Source organism: Engystomops pustulosus, chromosome 10 (assembly GCF_040894005.1).
Source record: "Engystomops pustulosus chromosome 10, aEngPut4.maternal, whole genome shotgun sequence".
Lineage (NCBI taxonomy): Eukaryota > Metazoa > Chordata > Amphibia > Anura > Leptodactylidae > Engystomops > Engystomops pustulosus.
In genome coordinates this window covers 2172837-2195473 of record NC_092420.1, presented here as the reverse complement: position 1 = coordinate 2195473, position 22637 = coordinate 2172837, and the positions used below count along the sequence as shown (strand labels likewise).

Sequence of the window (22637 nt, the reverse complement as noted above, 5' to 3'; positions counted from 1 at the left end):
CCCAGAGCAGACATCGGGAGGGAATCCTCTTCAGAGAAGTGTCGGCTTAGCGGAGAGCAGGGACCACGTCATCAGCTTCAGATCAGCATCTGTCCATATATGGTCAGTGCATCTCCTAGGGTTCCCCAGAGCAGACATCGGGCAGGGAATCCTTTTCAGAGAAGTGTCGGCTTAGCAGAGAGAGCAGGGACCACGTCATCAGCTTCAGATCAGCATCTGTCCATATATGGTCACTGCATCTCCTAGGGTTCCCCAGAGCAGACATCGGGAGGGAATCCTTTTCAGAGAAGTGTCGGGCTTAGCAAAGAGCAGGGACCACGTCATCAGCTCAGATCAGTATCTGTCCATATATGGTCACTGCATCTCCTAGGGTTCCCCAGAGCAGACATCGGGAGGGAATCCTTTTCAGAGAAGTGTCAGGTTAGCGGAGAGCAGGGACCACGTCATTAGGTCAGATCAGCATCTGTCCATATATGGTCACTGCATCTCCTAGGGTTCCCCAGAGCAGACATCGGGAGGGAATCCTTTTCAGAGAAGTGTCGGGTTAGCGGAGAGAGCAGGGACCACGTCATCAGGTCAGATCAGCAACTGTCCATATATGGTCACTGCATCTCCTAGGGTTCCCCAGAGCAGACATCGGGCAGGGAATCCTTTTCAGAGAAGTGTCAGCTTAGCGGAGAGCAGGGACCACTGTTCTGCCCTTCAATGAGGGCATGAGGTGGAAAGCATTGTTGACCACATTATGATCATTATTAGAGATGAGCGAGCACTAAAATGCTCGGGTACTCGTTATTCGAGACGAACTTTTCCCGAAGCATTTTTCAAGGGGACCAAGGCTCTGCACAGGGAAGCTTGGCCAAACACCTGGGAACCTCAGAAAAGGATGGAAACACCACGGAAATGGACAGGAAAAAGCAGGGGCAGCATGCATGGATGCCTCTGAGGCTGCTTAATCGCACCATTATGCCAAAATTATGGGCAACAGCATGGCCATGACAGAGTGACAGAATGAAGCTAGATAGCATCTAAAACATCCAATAATTGACCCTGACACTATAGGGGACGGCATGCAGAGGCAGCGGCAGCAGCGGCAGGCTAGAGAGTGGCATGGCGACATACCCTAAATGGAGTCAGGCTTCAAACCAATGGGTGGCAGAGAGGAACCAAAGGAGGTGAGCAAGAAGCGCTCAAATAATATCGGTACATGATAAAAGTTTGCCAGTATATTTTGTGGATTACACAGCAGGGTGGCGACAAAGTTAACATGGAAGCCATGAAAACAACCCAAATTTCTGCCTGACACACCTCGTTTGATAAAGGGACGATGTATGGAGGCAGCTATATGGACGACTTTTGGAGGTAGCAATGGAGACAACGTGTGGAGGCTGCTATGGAGAGAATTTAATTTGGATAGTGCCTGTATGTGGCAGTCCAAAAAAGTTTTCAAACCAGAGGAGCAGGTAGGTGGCCCTCCAGAAAAATGAAATAGATTGAGTGCCTGTATGTGGCAGTCCAAAAAAGTTTTCAAACCAGAGGAGCAGGTAGGTGGCCCTCCAGGAAAATGAAATAGATTGAGTGCCTGTATGTGGCAGTCCAAAAAAGTTTTCAAACCAGAGGAGCAGGTAGGTGGCCCTCCAGAAAAATTGAATAGATTGAGTGCCTGTATGTGGCAGTCCAAAAAAGTTTTCAAACCAGAGGAGCAGGTAGGTGGCCCTCCAGAAAAATTGAATAGATTGAGTGCCTGTATGTGGCAGTCCAAAAAAGTTTTCAAACCAGAGGAGCAGGTAGGTGGCCCTCCAGAAAAATGGAATAGATTGAGTGCCTGTATGTGGCAGTCCAAAAAAGTTTTCAAACCAGAGGAGCAGGTAGGTGGCCCTCCAGAAAAATGGAATAGATTGAGTGCCTGTATGTGGCAGTCCAAAAAAGTTTTCAAACCAGAGGAGCAGGTAGGTGGCCCTCCAGAAAAATTGAATAGATTGAGTGCCTGTATGTGGCAGTCCAAAAAAGTTTTCAAACCAGAGGAGCAGGTAGGTGGCCCTCCAGAAAAATGGAATAGATTGAGTGCCTGTATGTGGCAGTCCAAAAAAGTTTTCAAACCAGAGGAGCAGGTAGGTGGCCCTCCAGAAAATGGAATAGATTGAGTGCCTGTATGTGGCAGTCCAAAAAAGTTTTCAAACCAGAGGAGCAGGTAGGTGGCCCTCCAGAAAAATGGAATAGATTGAGTGACTGTATGTGGCAGTCCAAAAAAGTTTTCAAACCAGAGGAGCAGGTAGGTGGCCCTCCAGAAAATGGAATAGATTGAGTGCCTGTATGTGGCAGTCCAAAAAAGTTTTCAAACCAGAGGAGCAGGTAGGTGGCCCTCCAGAAAAATGGAATAGATTGAGTGCCTGTATGTGGCAGCCCAAAAAAGTTTTCAAACCAGAGGAGCAGGTAGGTGGCCCTCCAGAAAAATTGAATAGATTGAGTGCCTGTATGTGGCACTCCCAAAAATTGTTTAAAACAGAGGACCGGGTAGGTGGCCCTCCAGAAAAATTAAATGCATAAAGTACTATAGCTAGAGCCAGTGGGCCCTGTCAAAAAATAGCCAGTTTCCTCTGCTTTACTGTACAAAGAGGAGGAGAAGGAGGAAAATGAGGAGGAGGAGGAGTGGATAAATTATTCAGGTTGAGCTTCCTTCACCTGGTGGAGATTGGAAATTATGAGAAATCCAGGCTTTATTCATCTTGATAAGAGTCAGCCTGTCAGCGCTGTCAGTCGACAGGCGTGTACGCTTATCGGTGATGATGCCACCAGCTGCACTGAAAACCCGCTCGGACAAGACGCTAGCGGCAGGGCAGGCAAGAACCTCCAAGGCGTACAGCGCCAGTTCGTGCCACATGTCCAGCTTTGAAACCCAGTAGTTGTAGGGAGCTGTGTGATCATTTAGGACGATGGTATGGTCAGCTACGTACTCCCTCACCATCTTTCTGTAAAGATCAGCCCTACTCTGCCGAGACTGGGGACAGGTGACAGTGTCTTGCTGGGGTGACATAAAGCTGGCAAAAGCCTTGTAAAGCGTACCCTTGCCAGTGCTGGACAAGCTGCCTGCTCGCCTACTCTCCCTCGCTACTTGTCCCGCAGAACTACGCACTCTGCCGCTAGCGCTGTCAGAAGGGAAATACTGTTTCAGCTTGTGCACCAGGGCCTGCTGGTATTCATGCATTCTCACACTCCTTTCCTCTCCAGGGATGAGAGTGGAAAGATTTTGCTTGTACCGTGGGTCCAGGAGAGTGAACACCCAGTAATCGGTGCTGGAATAAATTCTTTGAACGCGAGGGTCACGGGATAGGCAGCCTAGCATGAAATCTGCCATATGCGCCAGAGTACCAACGCGTAAGAATTCACTCCCCTCACTGGCCTGACTGTCCATTTCCTCCTCCTCCAACTCCTCCAACTTCTCTTCTTCTGCCCATACACGCTGAACAGTGAAGGACTCAACAATGGTCCCCTCTTGTGTCTCGCCAACATTCTCCTCCTCTTCCTCCTCATCCTCCTCCACCTCCACCTCCTCCGATATGCGCTTAGAAACAGACCTAAGGGTGCTTTGGCTATCAACAAGGGAATCTTCTTCCCCCGTCTCTTGTGACGAGCGCAAAGCTTCCGACTTCATGCTGATCAGAGAGTTTTTCAACAGGCCAAGCAGCGGGATGGTGAGGCTGATGATGGCGGCATCGCCACTGACCATCTGTGTTGACTCCTCAAAGTTACTCAGCACCTGACAGATATCAGACATCCACGTCCACTCCTCATTGTAGACTTGAGGAAGCTGACTGACCTGACTACCAGTTCTGGTGGAAGTTGACATCTGGCAGTCTACAATCGCTCTGCGCTGCTGGTAAACTCTGGATAACATGGTCAGTGTTGAATTCCACCTCGTGGGCACGTCGCACAACAGTCGGTGAGCGGGCAGTTGGAGGCGGCGCTGCGCTGCCCTGAGAGTGGCAGCATCTGTGCTGGACTTCCTGAAATGCGCACAGATGCGGCGCACCTTCGTGAGCAAATCAGACAGATTGGGGTACGTCTTGAGGAAACGCTGAACTATCAGATTTAACACATGGGCAAGGCATGGCACATGTGTCAGTCTGCCGAGTTGCAGAGCCGCCACCAGGTTACGGCCGTTGTCACACACAACCATGCCTGGCTTCAGGTTCAGCGGTGCCAGCCACAGATCAGTCTGCGCCGTGATGCCCCGTAATAGCTCTTGGGCGGTGTGCCTTTTATCGCCTAGGCTCAGCAGTTTGAGCACCGCCTGCTGTCGCTTAGCGACGGCACTGCTGCTGTGCTTAGAGCTACCGACTGATGGCGCCATGCCCACGGATGGTAGTTCGGAGGAGGAGGTGGAGGAGGGGTGGGAGGAGGAGGAGGCATAGTAGGCCTGAAACACCTGGACCGAGGTAGGCCCCGCAATCCTCGGCGTCGGCATTATATGACCAGCCGCAGGGTCAGACTCGGTCCCAGCCTCCACCAAGTTAACCCAATGTGCCGTCAGCGATATATAGTGGCCCTGCCCGGCAGCACTCGTCCACGTGTCCGTGGTCAGGTGGACCTTGTCAGAAACGGCGTTGGTCAGGGCACGGATGATGTTGTCTGACACGTGCTGGTGCAGGGCTGGGACGGCACATCGGGAAAAGTAGTGGCGGCTGGGGACCGAATACCGAGGGGCGGCCGCCGCCATGAGGTTGCGAAAGGCCTCGGTCTCTACTAGCCTATAGGGCAGCATCTCCAGGCTAAGCAATCTGGAGATGTGGACATTAAGGGCTTGGGCGTGCGGGTGGGTTGCACTATATTTGCGTTTCCGCTCCAGCGTCTGGGGTATGGAGAGCTGAATGCTGGTGGATGCTGTAGAGGATCGTGGAGGCGACGATGGGGTTTCTGTGGCAGGGTCCTGGGCAGGGGGCTGACTATCAGCTGACACAGGGGAAGGAGCAGTGGTGTGCACGGCCGGAGGTGAACGGGCTTGTTGCCACTGAGTGGGGTGTTTAGCATTCATATGCCTGCGCATACTGGTGGTAGTTAAGCTAGTAGTGGTGGAACCCCTGCTGAGCCTGGTTTGGCAAATGTTGCACACCACAGTCCGTCGGTCATCCGGTGTTTCCTTAAAGAACCTCCAGACTTCTGAAAATCTAGCCCTCGCCGCAAGAGCCCTCGCCACGGGAGCTTCACTAGTTGACACATTTGGCGCTGATGCACCAGCTCTGGCCCTGCCTCTCCGTCTGGCCCCACCACTGCCTCTTCCAACCTGTTCTGGTCGAGGACTCTCCTCCGTCTCAGAAGCACTGTGTTCACCCGGCCTATCAACCCAGCTTGGGTCTGTCACGTCATCATCCTCCGATCCCTCAGTCTGCTCCCCCCTCGGACTTCGTGCCCTGACAACAACTTCCCCACTGTCTGACAACCGTGTCTCCTCATCGTCGGACACCTCTTTACACACTTCTTCCACTACGTCAAGAAGGTCATCATCACCCACAGACTGTGACTGGTGGAAAACCTGGGCATCGGAAAATTGCTCAGCAGCAACCGGACAAGTGGTTTGTGAGTGTGGGAAGGGTCCAGAAAACAGTTCCTCAGAGTATGCCGGTTCAAAGGCCAAATTTTCCTGGGAGGGGGCAGACTGGGGGGGAGGAGGCTGAGGTGCAGGAGCTGGAGGAGTGGCGATTTCGGTGACATGGGTGGACTGCGTGGAAGACTGACTGGTGGACAAATTGCTCGAAGCATTGTCGGCAATCCACGACATCACCTGTTCGCACTGTTCTGGCCTCAACAGTGCTCTACCACGAGTCCCAGTAACTTCAGACATGAACCTAGGGAGTGTAGCTCTGCGGCGTTCCCCTGCTCCCTCATAAGCAGGTGGTGTCTCACCCCGCCCAGGACCACGGCCTCTGACCCCTGCAGTAGTTGGACGCCCACGTCCCGCCCTCGTCCTCTACCCCTAGCCCTCGGGTTAAACATTTTGAAAATGAGAGTTATAACTTTAATTTTTTTTTAACTTTTTTTTGTGTTTTTTGTTTTTTTTTGTGTTTTTTAGTTTTTAAAACCAAACGATGCTATCCTATTGCTATGGCTATTTTCTAGCCAAGTATGAAAGCACACTGCTATGCCAGATGAGATGACGCTGAGTTATTAAACAAAATAAACGTAAAATGAAAAAGGAAATGGCAGACTGTGCCTAATTGAAATCCAACCCCTAATAAATTTTCCCACTTCGGTCTTTGCGATGGATATGTGCGTCACTAAGCGCAAAACACAGCGGTCGCAAGTCTCACTACAAATTGCTCACAATTTGCTAGTAGATGCACTGCAGCAAGTACAGCCACCAGCAGATCAACCAGAAATCAAATATATATAACGCTACTGTAGGCGTAAGTAAGCCGTTTGGATTCTCCTATGGCTATTTTCTAGCCAAGTATGAAAGCACACTACTATGCCAGATGAGATGACGCTGAGTTATTAAACAAAATAAACGTAAAATAAAAAAGGAAATGGCAGACTGTGCCTAATTGAAATCCAACCCCTAATAAATTTTCCCACTTCGGTCTTTGCGATGGATATGTGCGTCACTAAGCGCAAAACACAGCGGTCGCAAGTCTCACTACAAATTGCTCACAATTTTCTAGTAGATGCACTGCAGCAAGTACAGCCACCAGCAGATCAACCAGAAATCAAATATATATAACGCTACTGTAGGCGTAAGTAAGCCGTTTGGATTCTCCTATGGCTATTTTCTAGCCAAGTATGAAAGCACACTACTATGCCAGATGAGATGACACTGAGTTATTAAAAAAATAAACGTAAAATAAAAAGTAAATGGCAGACTGTGCCTAATTGAAATCCAATCCCTAATAAATTTTCCCACTTTGGTGTTTGAGGTGGATATGTGTGTCACTAAGAGCTAAACACAGCGGTAGCAAGTCCCCCTGCAAATTCCTCACAATATGGTACTAGCTGCAAATAAAAAAAAAAAAGTATAACGTTATTGTAGCCCTAAGAAGGGCTGTTGGGTTCTTGTAGAATCACTCCTGCCTAACACTATTCTAATAGAATACCCTAACGCTTTCCCTGACCAGCAGCAGCTCTCTCCCTAGCGGCATCCAGACACAGAATGATCCGAGCAGCGCGGGCAGCGGCTAGTCTATCCCAGGGTCACCTGATCTGGCCAGCCAACCACTGCTATCGACGTGTAAGGGGACCACGTCATGCTGGGTGGAGTGCAGAGTCTCCTGGCTTGTGATTGGCTCTGTTTCTGGCCGCCAAAAAGCAAAACGGCGGGAGCTGCCATTTTCTCGAGCGGGCGAAGTATTCGTCCGAGCAACGAGCAGTTTCGAGTACGCTAATGCTCGAACGAGCATCAAGCTCGGACGAGTTTGTTCGCTCATCTCTAATCATTATGTTTAATTTTTTGGTTAGTACGCCGCCTAGTGGCTGTCAGCTGTTATTGTTATTAGTTGTAAAACATGTAATTGTCTAATGCTTATGTCATTGTCATGTGACCTATGACTTAATGCAATCTTATTGGTAGTAGGTGAAATGCAATGTGGGAGCTTCCACCATTTTGAGACTGTACTTTGGGGAGATCAGGCACTCTCCATCTTAGTCATTCTACCCGCCATATATTTTCTCCTTTTTATTCCTTGTGAACAGCATAGCTGGTAAGAGGTGTAAAATAATGTTATAGTCTATGAACTCAGTTACTGTTAATGCACTGTAATGCTTTGTAAGTAGACTGGCTAACATACATTATGTTGTATACATGTAAATGTATTCCTACTGTTCTTGCAGGATTATAGATCTGTACTTTATTCTGATTACCTATATGTGCTTGTTTCAGTTTTACCATTAAACAGACATCTGAATATCCAAATCCTCACTGTTCAGTTGTCGACCTGTTGGAGCAATAAAGTTTGACTACATAACCACAACAGTCCAGCTTATTGGAAGACAGGAAGGTTTATGCTGTATGTCAGAGTATACACAGCTGTGACGTATATGAAGACAGAACAACCACGTCATCAGGTCAGATCAGTATCTGTCCATATATGGTCACTGCATCTCCTAGGGTTCCCCAGAGCAGACATCGGGAGGGAATCCTTTTCAGAGAAGTGTCGGCTTAGCGGAGAGAGCAGGGACCACGTCATCAGGTCAGATCAGCATCTGTCCATATATGGTCACTGCATCTCCTAGGGTTCCCCAGAGCAGACATCGGGCAGGGAATCCTTTTCAGAGAAGTGTCTGCTTAGCGGAGAGCAGGGACCACGTCATCAGCTCAGATCAGCATCTGTCCATATATGGTCACTGCATCTCCTAGGGTTCCCCAGACCAGACATCGGGCAGGGAATCCTTCTCAGAGAAGTGTCGGGTTAGCGGAGAGCAGGGACCACGTCATCAGCTCAGATCAGCATCTGTCCATATATGGTCTCCAGGGCTTCCCCAGACACAAGCTATTTATTTAGTTAAATTAAATAAAGTTTTGGCCAGGCTGAGATTCGAACCTGGGACCCTCTGCACTGCAGACAGGAGCTTAACTAACTGAGCTTTAAGCCCAGTGATACACTGTTACACTGTGACACAGACTAATGCACTGATATATAGAGAGGGATCTTCTCAGAGATTATTATTGTAATTATTCAGACTATTATTATTATTATAAATTTTATTATTTTTATTATTATGTAGACGATTATTAATAATAGTAAAAATAATAATAATCATCTCAATAATAATAATAATCTCCATAATAATAATAATAATCTCTATAATAATAATAATAATAATAGTCTCAATAATTACAATAATCTCTGAGAAGATCCCTCCCTATATACCAAGGCATTAAGTCTGTGTCACAGTGTAACAGTAGTCATAGTTCTTAGTTACCAAAATTCAAATCCTTGATAATCACAGAGATTATAGCTCAGTTGGTTGGGGCGTTGTGACATTATTGTACATGGACAGTGCAGGTTCTAGGTTCAAATCCCATAGAGGATAATTTTTTTTTTTTTATTGAGATGATTTTTATTATTATAATATGGCTAAAATTTGGGGCGTGGCCAGGGAGTGCCGCCATTTTGTCCCTCTTTCCCTTTCACAAATGTTGGGAGGTATGCCATGTGCAGGGGGTGCACTATGTGCAGTGTCCTGTGTACTATGTGCAGGGTGTACTATGTGCAGGGGGTGTACTATGTGCAGTGTCCTGTGTACTATGTGCAGTGTCCTGTGTACTATGTGCAGGGTGTACTATGTGCAGGGGGTGTACTATGTGCAGTGTCCTGTGTACTATGTGCAGTGTCCTGTGTACTATGTGCAGTGTCCTGTGTACTATGTGCAGGGGGTGTACTATGTGCAGTGTCCTGTGTACTATGTGCAGTGTCCTGTGTACTATGTGCAGGGTGTACTATGTGCAGTGTCCTGTGTACTATGTGCAGTGTCCTGTGTACTATGTGCAGTGTCCTGTGTACTATGTGCAGGGGGTGTACTATGTGCAGTGTCCTGTGTACTATGTGCAGGGTGTACTATGTGCAGTGTCCTGTGTACTATGTGCAGTGTCCTGTGTACTATGTGCAGGGTGTACTATGTGCAGTGTGTGCAGTGTCCTGTGTACTATGTGCAGTGTCCTATGTACTATGTGCAGGGTGTACTATGTGCAGGGTGTATTATGTGCAGTTCTAGGTTCATAACTGGGGGAGCAGAGGGCACATTACAGAGGAGGGGCAGAGGGCACATTACTGGGGGGGGGGGCAGAGGGCACATAACTGGGGAGGCAGAGGGCACATTACTGAGGGGGCAGAGGGCACATTACTGGGGGAGGCAGAGGGCACATTACTGGGGGAGGCAGAGGGCACATTACTGGGGGGGGGGCAGAGGGCACATTACTGGGGGAGGCAGAGGGCACATTACTGGGGAGGCAGAGGGCCCATTACTGGGGGGGGGGAGTGGGCACATTACTGGGGGGGAAAGATATAAAATTAGTGCTCTACTCCTTATACTGTTTGTCAAATGGCTAGAGCCTCTCACCACCTCTTCATGGACTGGAAATAAAAGATATCCCCGACTCCTTGCATCACCAATCGTCCTCCTTTAGTGGGTTGAAACACAATCCTCGTCTCGTTACCGTGTCCACGGTGTGTTCCCAATCCTACACCAGGAGGTATGCGAAAGGATAGTGCAGATTGCCAGGTTCAAAAAGGAAATAGTATTTATTGTATATACTCACATATTCCAATTTAAAAGCGCGCATGTAGTAAAAGCATAAGACGCCTAAAACACCTCGCCCGACCCAGGTTTCGCCTATTCAGGCTTCTTCCGGGGCATGGTGTTTGGCGTCATCACTGGCGTTTTTATACCAAAATCACATACACCGACACAAAACCACTTCCCCCTTAACTCAGGGAGACCAAAACCTTCCATCTGCATAAACATGATGTCATGTATTGCCATACAAACCCATGTTAATTTGCATATCGAAATACAAAAATACACAAAAGCTTACTTACATGTAAACAAATTTAAAAAACTTTAAATATTCGTTCAATATTGATGCTGTACATATTAAGATCGCCGCCTTCATTCCTATATCATTCCTATATAAACATTATACAGTAATACAGTGATTACTAAAATAATTATACAAGAAAACTTTTTAGTTCGAAGTCTATATTAAGGCCATATGGTTGGAGGCTGTTCAGGTGGTAAATCCAAAAACTTTCCCTGACATTCAATTTCTTGTTCAGGTCTTCTCCCCTCCAGTGTGCCTCAACTCTTTCCAGACCAAAAAAAATTAAATCTTTAGTGGGCAGACAAACTGTGTGTCTTTAAACCCTTTTTTATATTTCTAACATGCTCGCCGATTCTAATTTTTAGCTTTCTCCCCGTCCTCCCAACATACTTGAGTCCACATGGGCAAACAATCAAATAAATAATGGCGCAAGTATCGCAATTTATAAACTCTTTTATCTTGTATGGGGGTGAGTTCCTGTCTATATTGAATTCCTTTACTACCCCTTTATCCACCCAACTTCTATACTTTCATCCCTGACATTTTTTGCAACTATAGAATCCTTGCATCCCTGGACCCTTAGTGTTTCCCTCTCTCACAAAGCTTGAGGTGACTAGATCCCTAATATTATGTGCTCTTTTAAAGACAGTCTTAGGTCTAGCGGTGACCACTTCACTTAACACCGGATCACTTGTTATGAGATGCCAATGTTTCTCTATTATTTTTTTGACATCCAGTGCCTCCCTGCAATATTTCGTAACAAAGATGGGGTTAGAGGAGATGCTTTCACATTTATCTTTTTTTTCCCCCAAAATTTTTTGTCTATTGTTAGATACCTCTTCATATGCCCTCCCCAGAATATCGCTGGTGTAGTTCCTTTCCTTAAACCTATTTAAGATGATTTCAGCCTGTGCAGAAAAATCCTCCTGTTTACTACAATTCCTTTGAATCCTTTTTAGTTGGCCTTTTGGTATGTTGTTAATCCAGGGGCGATGATGGCAACTATTAAATTCAATGAAACTATTTACATCGGTGGCTTTAAAATGATTTCTAGTTAGAATCTTATGATTTTCTATATATATTTCTAGGTCCAAAAAATTTATTTTTTTGCGATCAATTTCGTAGGTAAAATTTAGATTAAAATTGTTCGTATTGAGGTACTTAATAAATCTTTCAAACTCAATAGAAGTACCCAGCCACACAATGATGCAATCATCTATATACCTCCTGTATACTTGTATATATTGTTCAAAAGGGTTCGTAGTGGAGTAAATAAACTCCTCCTCAAACATCTCCATATACAAATTCGCGAAACTGGGTGCGAATTTCGCACCCATAGCCGTTCCGGTTGTTTGATTAAAAAAATTTCCCCCATACCAAAAGTAATTTCTTTTCAAGCAGTAAACAATAGCTTTAATGATAAATTCCTTATGTTCCAATGTTAATTCCTTATCCTTTTCAAGGCATTTTTTAATTGCCTCTACCCCCAGATCTTGTGGGATAGAGGTATATAGGGACGTAACATCACAGCTACATAAGAAAGGAGTACCACTGCCCAGTTCTATATTTTTAAAAAGATCTATAGCTTGCTGGGAGTCTTTTAGAAAAGGATAAGGAATTAACATTGGAACATAAGGAATTTATCATTAAAGCTATTGTTTACTGCTTGAAAAGAAATTACTTTTGGTATGGGGGAAATTTTTTTAATCAAACAACCGGAACGGCTATGGGTGCGAAATTCGCACCCAGTTTCGCGAATTTGTATATGGAGATGTTTGAGGAGGAGTTTATTTACTCCACTACGAACCCTTTTGAACAATATATACAAGTATACAGGAGGTATATAGATGATTGCATCATTGTGTGGCTGGGTACTTCTATTGAGTTTGAAAGATTTATTAAGTACCTCAATACGAACAATTTTAATCTAAATTTTACCTACGAAATTGATCGCAAAAAAATAAATTTTTTGGACCTAGAAATATATATAGAAAATCATAAGATTCTAACTAGAAATCATTTTAAAGCCACCGATGTAAATAGTTTCATTGAATTTAATAGTTGCCATCATCGCCCCTGGATTAACAACATACCAAAAGGCCAACTAAAAAGGATTCAAAGGAATTGTAGTAAACAGGAGGATTTTTCTGCACAGGCTGAAATCATCTTAAATAGGTTTAAGGAAAGGAACTACACCAGCGATATTCTGGGGAGGGCATATGAAGAGGTATCTAACAATAGACAAAAAATTTTGGGGGAAAAAAAAGATAAATGTGAAAGCATCTCCTCTAACCCCATCTTTGTTACGAAATATTGCAGGGAGGCACTGGATGTCAAAAAAATAATAGAGAAACATTGGCATCTCATAACAAGTGATCCGGTGTTAAGTGAAGTGGTCACCGCTAGACCTAAGACTGTCTTTAAAAGAGCACATAATATTAGGGATCTAGTCACCTCAAGCTTTGTGAGAGAGGGAAACACTAAGGGTCCAGGGATGCAAGGATTCTATAGTTGCAAAAAATGTCAGGGATGAAAGTATAGAAGTTGGGTGGATAAAGGGGTAGTAAAGGAATTCAATATAGACAGGAACTCACCCCCATACAAGATAAAAGAGTTTATAAATTGCGATACTTGCGCCATTATTTATTTGATTGTTTGCCCATGTGGACTCAAGTATGTTGGGAGGACGGGGAGAAAGCTAAAAATTAGAATCGGCGAGCATGTTAGAAATATAAAAAAGGGTTTAAAGACACACAGTTTGTCTGCCCACTTTCGTGAGAAGCATAACCAGAACCCTAAAGATTTAATTTTTTTTGGTCTGGAAAGAGTTGAGGCACACTGGAGGGGAGAAGACCTGAACAAGAAATTGAATGTCAGGGAAAGTTTTTGGATTTACCACCTGAACACCCTCCAACCATATGGCCTTAATATAGACTTCGAACTAAAAAGTTTTCTTGTATAATTATTTTAGTAATTACTGTATTACTGTATAATGTTTATATAGGAATGATATAGGAATGAAGGCGGCGATCTTAATATGTACAGCATCAATATTGAACGAATATTTAAAGTTTTTTAAATTTGTTTACATGTAAGTAAGCTTTTGTGTATTTTTGTATTTCGATATGCAAATTAACATCGGCTTGTATGGCAATACATGACATCATGTTTATGCAGATGGAAGGTTTTGGTCTCCCTGAGTTAAGGGGGAAGTGGTTTTGTGTCGGTGTATGTGATTTTGGTATAAAAACGCCAGTGATGACGCCAAACACCATGCCCCGGAAGAAGCCTGAATAGGCGAAACCTGGGTCGGGCGAGGTGTTTTAGGCGTCTTATGCTTTTACTACATGCGCGCTTTTAAATTGGAATATGTGAGTATATACAATAAATACTATTTCCTTTTTGAACCTGACAATCTGCACTATCCTTTCGCATACCTCCTGGTGTAGGATTGGGAACACACCGTGGACACGGTAACGAGACGAGGATTGTGTTTCAACCCACTAAAGGAGGACGATTGGTGATGCAAGGAGTCGGGGATATCTTTTATTTCCAGTCCATGAAGAGGTGGTGAGAGGCTCTAGCCATTTGACAAACAGTATAAGGAGTAGAGCACTAATTTTATATCTTTGACTCTGTGACTTTGTGGCATATACGGGAGTATGCCGTATTAGTGGCTCCTCCATATTTTTATGTTACATTTTCCATCTTTCCTGGATATTTTATTATTTATTTCTACATTACTGGGGGGGGGCAGAGGGCACATTACTGAGGGGGCAGAGGGCACATTACTGGGGGAGGCAGAGGGCACATTACTGGTAGAGGGCAGGGTGCACTTTAATGTGCAATAAAGAGGACTTTTTTGATCTTACCAATTGACTACAATGAAACAAAGAGTGAAAAAGAGGTCTGAATACTTTTGGTACCCACTGTATATCTAAAATGGCCACCATAGGATACTACAACTCCCATGAGCCTTCAGTTCTCAGAAACAGCTCCTCTACTTCACCATATCCTTCACCCAGAGGGGCCACTTTGGTATGTTTTAGGGTTTTCCTGTACCTTTGATGGCAGGTGTTTGCACTGTATAGGTAATGTATTGCACTGTGTTATTTTACAGGTTTGCACACAGATTGATATTGTTTTATACTTCCTATACTGTCTACAGTTATGTAAGAGCTGATGGGTCACTGTAGGGATCTCTCCTCCTCTCTCACTCTTGGATTCACTCAGAATATCCTGGAACCTTCCGGAAGACCCTGTGTGAAATTCTTACATTGTGCATTTACACAGGGCACCCTGCTGTTTGGCTGGGGAGACCCTGTGCAAGGTCAACACCCCCTGGGAGGTGTCTAGATTTTCCTGGGCCTACACAGTTAGTGTGTGCTGGGCATCAGCCGGGCCAGAGGTCTGCTCCTGCTCTCTCCATCCATAACCTACCTTAAGCAGCTGCCCTGGTGGCTAGAGTCGAAGACTCAGGTTTGTTATTCTGATCCAAAGGATATTACACGCACTTTTGAGCCCAGCTCCGCAACCAGGAGGAAATTTCGGTATTTTTCTTCAAGACATTCCTGCAGTTATTCGTCAGAGAAGATAACAATGGGGCAGATTTATCAAGCTGTCTGAAAGTCAGAATATTTCTAGTTGCCCAATCACAGCTCAGCTTTCATTTTACCAGGGCTCATGAATATTTTAAAGGGGAGCTACTACAACACCCAGCAAGCCCCTTATTCCCGGGATACTGCACTATGCTTTAAAATGTCTTAAAGGGACTGTGCACCCATTTCAAGGAACTTTGTTTCCCACACCATAGGGAAATCACCATAATCACATGCACGGCCTTATTCATTCCACTTTCTTGTATGGTTTGGGGGTCCTCTAAGTGTAAAGCTGTTGTTGTTTTTGGTAACATGACATATTGAGAAGATCCAGTGATGTTCCTGCGGGATCATGGGATTATATTGGCTTCATGCTTATTTGGTCTTGCAGCTTATAATATGGCCGACCCCTCATGCTAGAGGCTTAGGGTCTATAGATATGACTTGTCCTCAGCGAGATTGGGAGACTTCTCCAGTTGAACCTGCAAAAAAAAGATGGAGACATGAGCCGAAGGTGTTACTGTTATTGGAGTGGATATTGGACCTTGCAGGGAGCTCCCAGGATACTTAGTTTTTTCCTCCCTTGTCCCTTTACACATGAATTACGTCTGCAATGATCACAGCAAATACATTGGGGGTCATTTACTAAGGGCGTTTTACCGTCGTGTTACCCGAATATTTCTGATTTGCGCCGATTTCCCCTGAATTGCCCCGGGATTTTGGCGTACGCGATCGGATTGTGGCGCATCGGCGGTGGCATGCATGCGACAGAAATTGGGGGGCGTGGCTGAACGAAAATCTGGCGGATTCGGAAAAACCGCAGCATTTAAATAAAAAAATCTGTCGCGGAGCTTGCACTTACCTTCACTCAGCCCGGCTGGGTGTATTCCAGTGCGTTCCGATGCTCTTCAGCGCAGCAGCGCCACCTGGTGGACGTCGGAGAAACTACCTTAATGAATCCCGGACGGACCCGAATCCAGCGCAGAGAACGCGCCGCTGGATCGCGAATGGACCGGGTAAGTAAATCTGCCCCATTGTTGTGTATAGAACTCCTTCTGGAGGCGTCTTGTGTGGAAAGGCAGCGCAAAGACAGAAAAGTTCTATAATCTATCCCAATCTTATCCCTACTTGACTTTTTGGCTGTTGATCCTCCATTTTAATGGTCGTAGATTAGATTTAAATCAACAAAAATTTTGATATTTCTTATTTGGCTCCAATATTGAATTCCCATTACTATGACACTTACCACGTGACGACTCTGTGTGACTGCTGGGATTAACCCTCTGAACACTCTTTACATTCTTCTCCGGGTGACAGAAGATGATGTAAAGTTTGGGCACAAAGACCCCTCCAATTATGACGAGACCGCAGAGACTGATGGAGGTGCAGAGAGCGGTGACCTGAACCTGTAGGAGATACAAGAGACATAATGTCATCATAGAGGGTCTACACTACAGCCCCCTACAGTATGGAGACCACAGAGGATGACGAGAGCGCAGAGACTGATGGAGGCGCAGAGAGCAGTGACCTGAACCTGCCGGAGATATAAGAGACACAATGTCATCATAGAGGGTCCTCACTACAACCCCCTAAAGCAGTGGTGGTGAACCTATGGCACTGGTGCCAGAGGTGGCACTCGGAGCCCTCTCTGTGGGCACCCAGGCCACCACCCCAGCATGAAGTGCACCAGACAGGACTCAAAGAATCTTCCTACAATGATAGGCAAATTTGCCCTCCTCCTTTCAACTGTGTTGGTGTTCTTAGGAGGCTGAACGATTGAAAGTTGTCAAAGAACAAGGAAAAATAAATTACTGCTTAAATTGCTGCGCTGGCACTTTGCAATAAATAAGTGGCTTTTGGTTGAAGTTTGGGCACTCGGGCTCTAAAAGGTTCAACATCACTGCCCTACAGTATGGAGACCACAGAGTATGACGAGAGCGCAGAGACTGATGGAGGCGCAGAGAGCGGTGACCTGAACCTGCAGGAGATACAAGAGACACAATGTCCTCATAGAGTGTCTACACTACAACCCCCTACAGTATGGAGACCACAGAGGATGACGAGACCGCAGAAACTGATGGAGGCGCAGAGATCAGTGACCTGAACCTCCAGGAGATACAAGAGACTCAATGTCATCATAGAGGATCTACACTACAGCCCCTTACAGTATGGAGACCACAGAGGATGACGAGACCACAGAGACTGATGGAGGCGCAGAGAGCGGTGACCTGAACCTGCAGGAGATACAAGAGACTCAATGTCATCATAGAGGGTCTACACTACAGCCCCCAACAGTATGGAGACCGCAGAGTATGACAAGACCGCAGAGACTGATGGAGGTTCAGAGAGTGGTGACCTGAACCTGCTGGAGATACAAGAGACTCAATGTCATCATAGAGTGTCTACACTACAACCCCCTACAGTATGGAGACCACAGAGTATGACGAGAGCGCAGAGACTGATGGAGCAGAGAGCGGTGACCTGAACCTGCAGGAGATACAAGAGACACAATGTCCTCATAGAGGGTCTACACTACAACCCCCTACAGTATGGAGACCACAGAGGATGACAAGACCGCAGAGACTGATGGAGGTGCAGAGAGCGGTGACCTGAACCTGCCGGAGATACAAGAGACTCAATGTCATCATAGAGGGTCTACACTACAACCCCCTGCAGTATGGAGACCGCAGAGACTGATGGAGCTGCAGAGAGTGGTGACCTCACAACTATCCTGACTGATCTGGATCCTGAGGGATGGAGAATGTCCCAGAAGGACCGAGAGGAGACTTGTCAATGCTCACCTCTATGTTGCTGCTGTTTTGATCTCATCATTACTCAATATCTATTCTCAAAGTTGGCATAGAATCTAAAGAATCTGAAAATAGGGGGCAGGTTTTCCATAAAATAGAAAGAAGAAAGAAAATATACCTTGAGGAGGACATCACATGACTCAAGTGGTGCTTCAAATCCCATTGGAATAGAAGTTCTGACATCCTAGGTATTATGCACATGATTACGGAGCTAATGCCTGGCCTCTGCACTCCTATGCTATGTATTCTGATGTGACCTCTAAAGAGTCACACGGGCAGTGAACATAACATTACAACTTCCCATTTGTTGAGCCTGGAAGCCCTGGAAACCAAGACATTATGCTGAAGCTATGGAGGTCCCATCTGAGAGTATTTTTATTCCTATTTCGAAACAAGACTACTGAGGACTATGTACAATAGGTAGAAAACCCAACAATGGACAATCAACGGCAGCTTCCCTCTATAGACCTATATAAACTAATGGAGACCGATCTCAAAAATCCACAACTATTGTTGTCATTATTATTACGTCCCATCTCTTGCCAGATTATGTACACGGCAAGTAGTTCTCTAAAACCTACCTTGGGATGATCAGAGGTGACGTAGAAGACCGGCATGAAGGCCAACCAGATGATGCAGGTGGTGTACATGGTGAATCCAATGCATTTGGCTTCATTGAAGTTTTCCGGATACTTGCGGGTCTTGAAGGCGTAGACTGTGCAGAGGAGAATGAGAAGAACATTGTACACCAAGGAGAACAGTATCTTGATATCTCCTAATTTACATTGCAGTGTTATATGTTTATCTGGAGATATGGACTCAATGACCTCAGCCGGGTCTACAATCAGCCATATCACCAGCCCCAGGATCTGGCAGGTGATGAGGGCCAGGCAGATAGACAGCTGGGACGCCAGGTTGATGTAACGCGGCGGTGCAATCCCCTTCTGGGCGCTGTTGAAGATGCGGGTGATACGATTGGTCTTGGTCAATAAGGCAGAATAACAAATAGCGAACGATGTGGCAAGTCCCAGGCGTCGGAGACCACAGATGACAACAGAAGGACGAGCAATGAAGGTAAAAGTCATGATATAGAGGAGCAGGACTCCACTCAGCAGGATGTAACAGAACTCTCGCCCCGAGGCCTTCACTATTGGGGTGTTGTTATTCCATAACAGGACTCCGCCCACAAAGATGGTGGAAAGTATTCCCAGGCCGGAGAAGCAGAGCGGTCCGATAGCCAGTCCATCCCCCCACTGGATGTAAGATATGCAGCCGCTATGGTCTGTGTTGGGCTGGTATCCGGGGTCACACTCTTTGCATGTGGTCTCATTTAATAAAAGCTCATTTGGTTGACACATGACGCAAACCCAACAGCAAGGATACCCGGGCACAGTCATCTTCTTTTCTTGGTTTCCACAAGTTTTACCACAGCGGGATTCCGGCGCCGTGTTATTCTCCCACATGGTCTGATTGCTGTTGAGTGTCAGCTCCTCTGCCCAGGATCCAATCTGCTGGTACTGGAAGCTTCCATTGATCTCCTGGATGGTGAAGATGTTGTATCGGGCAGGTCCATTACTATTGTGGTCAAACTTCACCGTGTACTGAACTTCGGGATCAGTTAAAGGAGCTGAGGATGAAACACATTATTTCAATTGAAATTAAATTTTACAGTCCTCACATATCATGAACTATTGATGCTGTAGCCTTCTCTAGTATTTAGGTTGAAACCGGTTGAGGCCGGGGCCCCCAGGGCTGTTCCCCCTGAGCACATTCTTATGTTTGAGATGTGGTGGAGTAGAAGTAGAAGTTTAAGGCTATCAGGGGCTGGGATGTGGAGATTGTGGACTTCCCAATGGTCTACAGTTCTTAAATGATCTAACAGAAAACATAATGACATAACGAAACTAAACATATGTTGGTGGTGGATGTGGGAAAGGCACGGAGCTCACCACATGGGGGGGGTTATTCGGAGCTTTTTTCCAACTCATTAGCGCTATTTTACGTACCAGTATGTTATGGAGCTGTAAGGATGTACGAAGAGGGCTCACAGGGTGAGCCTCGTCATACATACATGGGATTTATATATATATTTCAGCAAATACCCACCGCTAACACCCACGATTGGTGCTAGCACTGATTGCAGGTTTTAACCCTTTGATTGCCGCCGGCAGCATTTAAAATACAACGGCGCCGAGGAGGCATGGGGAGGCATGGATTCAGTCTGAGGAGGCCACACACCCCTCGACTCTTCCTAGATCTAAATGTATGCCAGGCAAGATTATAAAGTTGATTTTATGGGGATGTGCGGGAACCGATTTATAGCTAAGATAAGGGAGCTTTATGGGATCCTGTCACTAAATGTATTTCTGAAAAATGGGGTGACAGGTTCCCTTTAAGGAGTAGTAGAAATTACAGTAATCAGGGTACAACTTTGATATTGTATCTTACTGTAAAACTACATCTCATTACCTAATAATATATTCTGCTTCTTTCTAATGTTCCAGCCAGACCTGCTCACAGCGCTGACAGTTGGATACAATAAAGAAGTTTTGATAAGACATGCAGATCCTACACATTCCAGGCCCCCCCCTGCCCCCCAGTGTAATAACCTCTGGACGTCCCATTCTCACCGGTAAATCTTGTCTTTCTTAGAAACGTCATGAAGATGTCATTATTCTCCCTCACACAGTCCGCGCTCATATTGGGGCAGGTGGAGGAGGACATGTTCTGCAGGGCGTGAGCGATGGCGTACACTGCGTTCACTACAGACTGGATCTTGGGTGATGGTTGAAATTCATCTACCGTAATGTTTTCTTCCCCAGGAATAGAATGAAAAATAAAATCATCAGAAAACAAGGATTTGATCGTTGGATCTGTATAATTGTAGACATTTGCTTCCTTCTTCATTGCCTGGAAATGTTCATTAAACCTCTGCAGGTGAGAGGACTGGATGTCCAACATGATGACATTTCCGTAAACCTTGTTATATGTATCCAGATCCTCCTCTGGTAATCCCCAGGGATTGCCGACCACCCAGGTGAAGGTGGCATTGAGCGTGTGAGCAGCGGCCAGGAGATGTTCTAGGTCATACTGAAGAACGAAGACGACCACCACCTCGGCCATGGGGTGACTCTGCAGGTTCCTGACGTAGTTTATGTAGTCTACGTGGTAACACAAGACTATAGTGGTAGGAAAACAGATATTATGAAGTTCGGCTTCTTTCTTAAAGTCTTCCACGAATGAAGCAAAAGTGGAACCAGATGACACCACAATGGAGACATAGGTCCAGCCATGATGGATGAGGAGATCTACAAGAGCTTTATTCTGATACTGGGCAGGGGGCACCACGCGCAGGAAGACAGGATGCTTGGGTAGGTTTAAGCCTCTCCTGGAATAGCTGAGCGCGGGGATTTTTAAACCTTCGATATAAGTGAGAGCCTAAAAAACAACAAAGCAATCACTATAATAAGTCTCTGTGTGGAATGCGGATTTTTCCATAAAATGTATAGATAGATATTAAAATATATAGATTAAGTAGACCTGAGGGCCTCCATTACAAGCCACAGTTACCAAGCTGGACAGAGGGAATCTCTGACCTCCAAAACCTCTTTGATGCCATGGCTGACTGTGGTATCTAAGGGGTAGGCTGTCATTAGGATCATAATGGGGGATCATAATGGAACTGTTCAATTCACTCATGGCAACCAATCAGAGCTCAGCTTTGAATTTCCAACAGCAGTTTATACTATGAAAGCGGATTGGTAGCCGTGTGCACATAGAAGAGTCAATATAATGATTAGAAGAGCATAAACCTATACTCTGTGTTTTCTGAATTGATAGAATGCAGAGAGCAGCAAGTAGGTTGCAACTTATTTCAGATGATTTCTGGATATGTTTGCCGCATAAATGTCGCAATTTTCCCCAAGGTCGTCCGTGATGATGTCACAGGGGCCATACAGATTCTGCCTGCAGCTTTGTAGCAGCATTTAAAGAGTTAACACCTGCAGAGTTCAGGCCCCGGAGATGACCCTGAACATAATATTGAAGGTCCGGCCATCACTAATCATAAAGTTTTCCATTACTTATATATGTAAGGACATCTTACCTCTGCAGAACCAACATCTTCTTTGATGTCCACGACCACGGCTACGGGCCTTGAGTTCCTCAGATCTCTCACCTGTGCGTCTATTAAAGTGCAAGTACAGAGGAACCTGATGACTGGGACCAGTTTTATCCCGGGAAGAAAAGTGGAATTTCTATTAATTTCTTCTATAGCGAACCTCATGGCCTCCACCGCCTGGACGCTTTCGTAAAAGTCTCCTCCTCTTCTAGCCCAGTCATGGGTTATATGACGGATATGCGTTGGGAAAATGCCAAAAATCTCTAGTTCCTGTTTTGGTGACTCCTCCCTGGACACATGTTCTCCATTACTGCATAGAACGGCCAGTGATAGTAGAGTATAGGACAAGGCGGCCATCAGATCCGGATCTCAGAGACGACCTCCAGAGGGGCCTAAATAAGAGATAAGAAACGATCAATGACTGTAACATCAGGGAGAAAAAAATTGTCAATATGTTCTATATATATTGGGGGTCATTTACTAAGAGCCCGAATCGCTATTTTTCGTCAGGTTTCCCGAATATTACTGATTTGCGCCGTTTTTCCCTGAATTGCCCTGGGTTTTTGGGACACAATTAGCGGATT

General features: G+C 45.6%; 1 protein-coding gene across 1 annotated transcript; it reads right to left on the bottom strand.

Annotated features, from left to right (window-relative positions):
• Positions 1 to 15573: 15573 nt before the first annotated feature.
• LOC140104622 (metabotropic glutamate receptor 3-like) lies at positions 15574 to 22410 on the bottom strand. The gene is made up of 5 exons (XM_072128239.1): positions 22039 to 22410; positions 20564 to 21371; positions 18515 to 19560; positions 16370 to 16529; positions 15574 to 15605 (listed from the first exon to the last, which is right to left on the bottom strand). The coding sequence occupies exons 1-5, from the start codon at positions 22408 to 22410 to the stop codon at positions 15574 to 15576; spliced, it is 2418 nt and encodes an 805-aa protein (XP_071984340.1).
• Between the last annotated feature and the right edge of the window lie 227 nt (positions 22411 to 22637).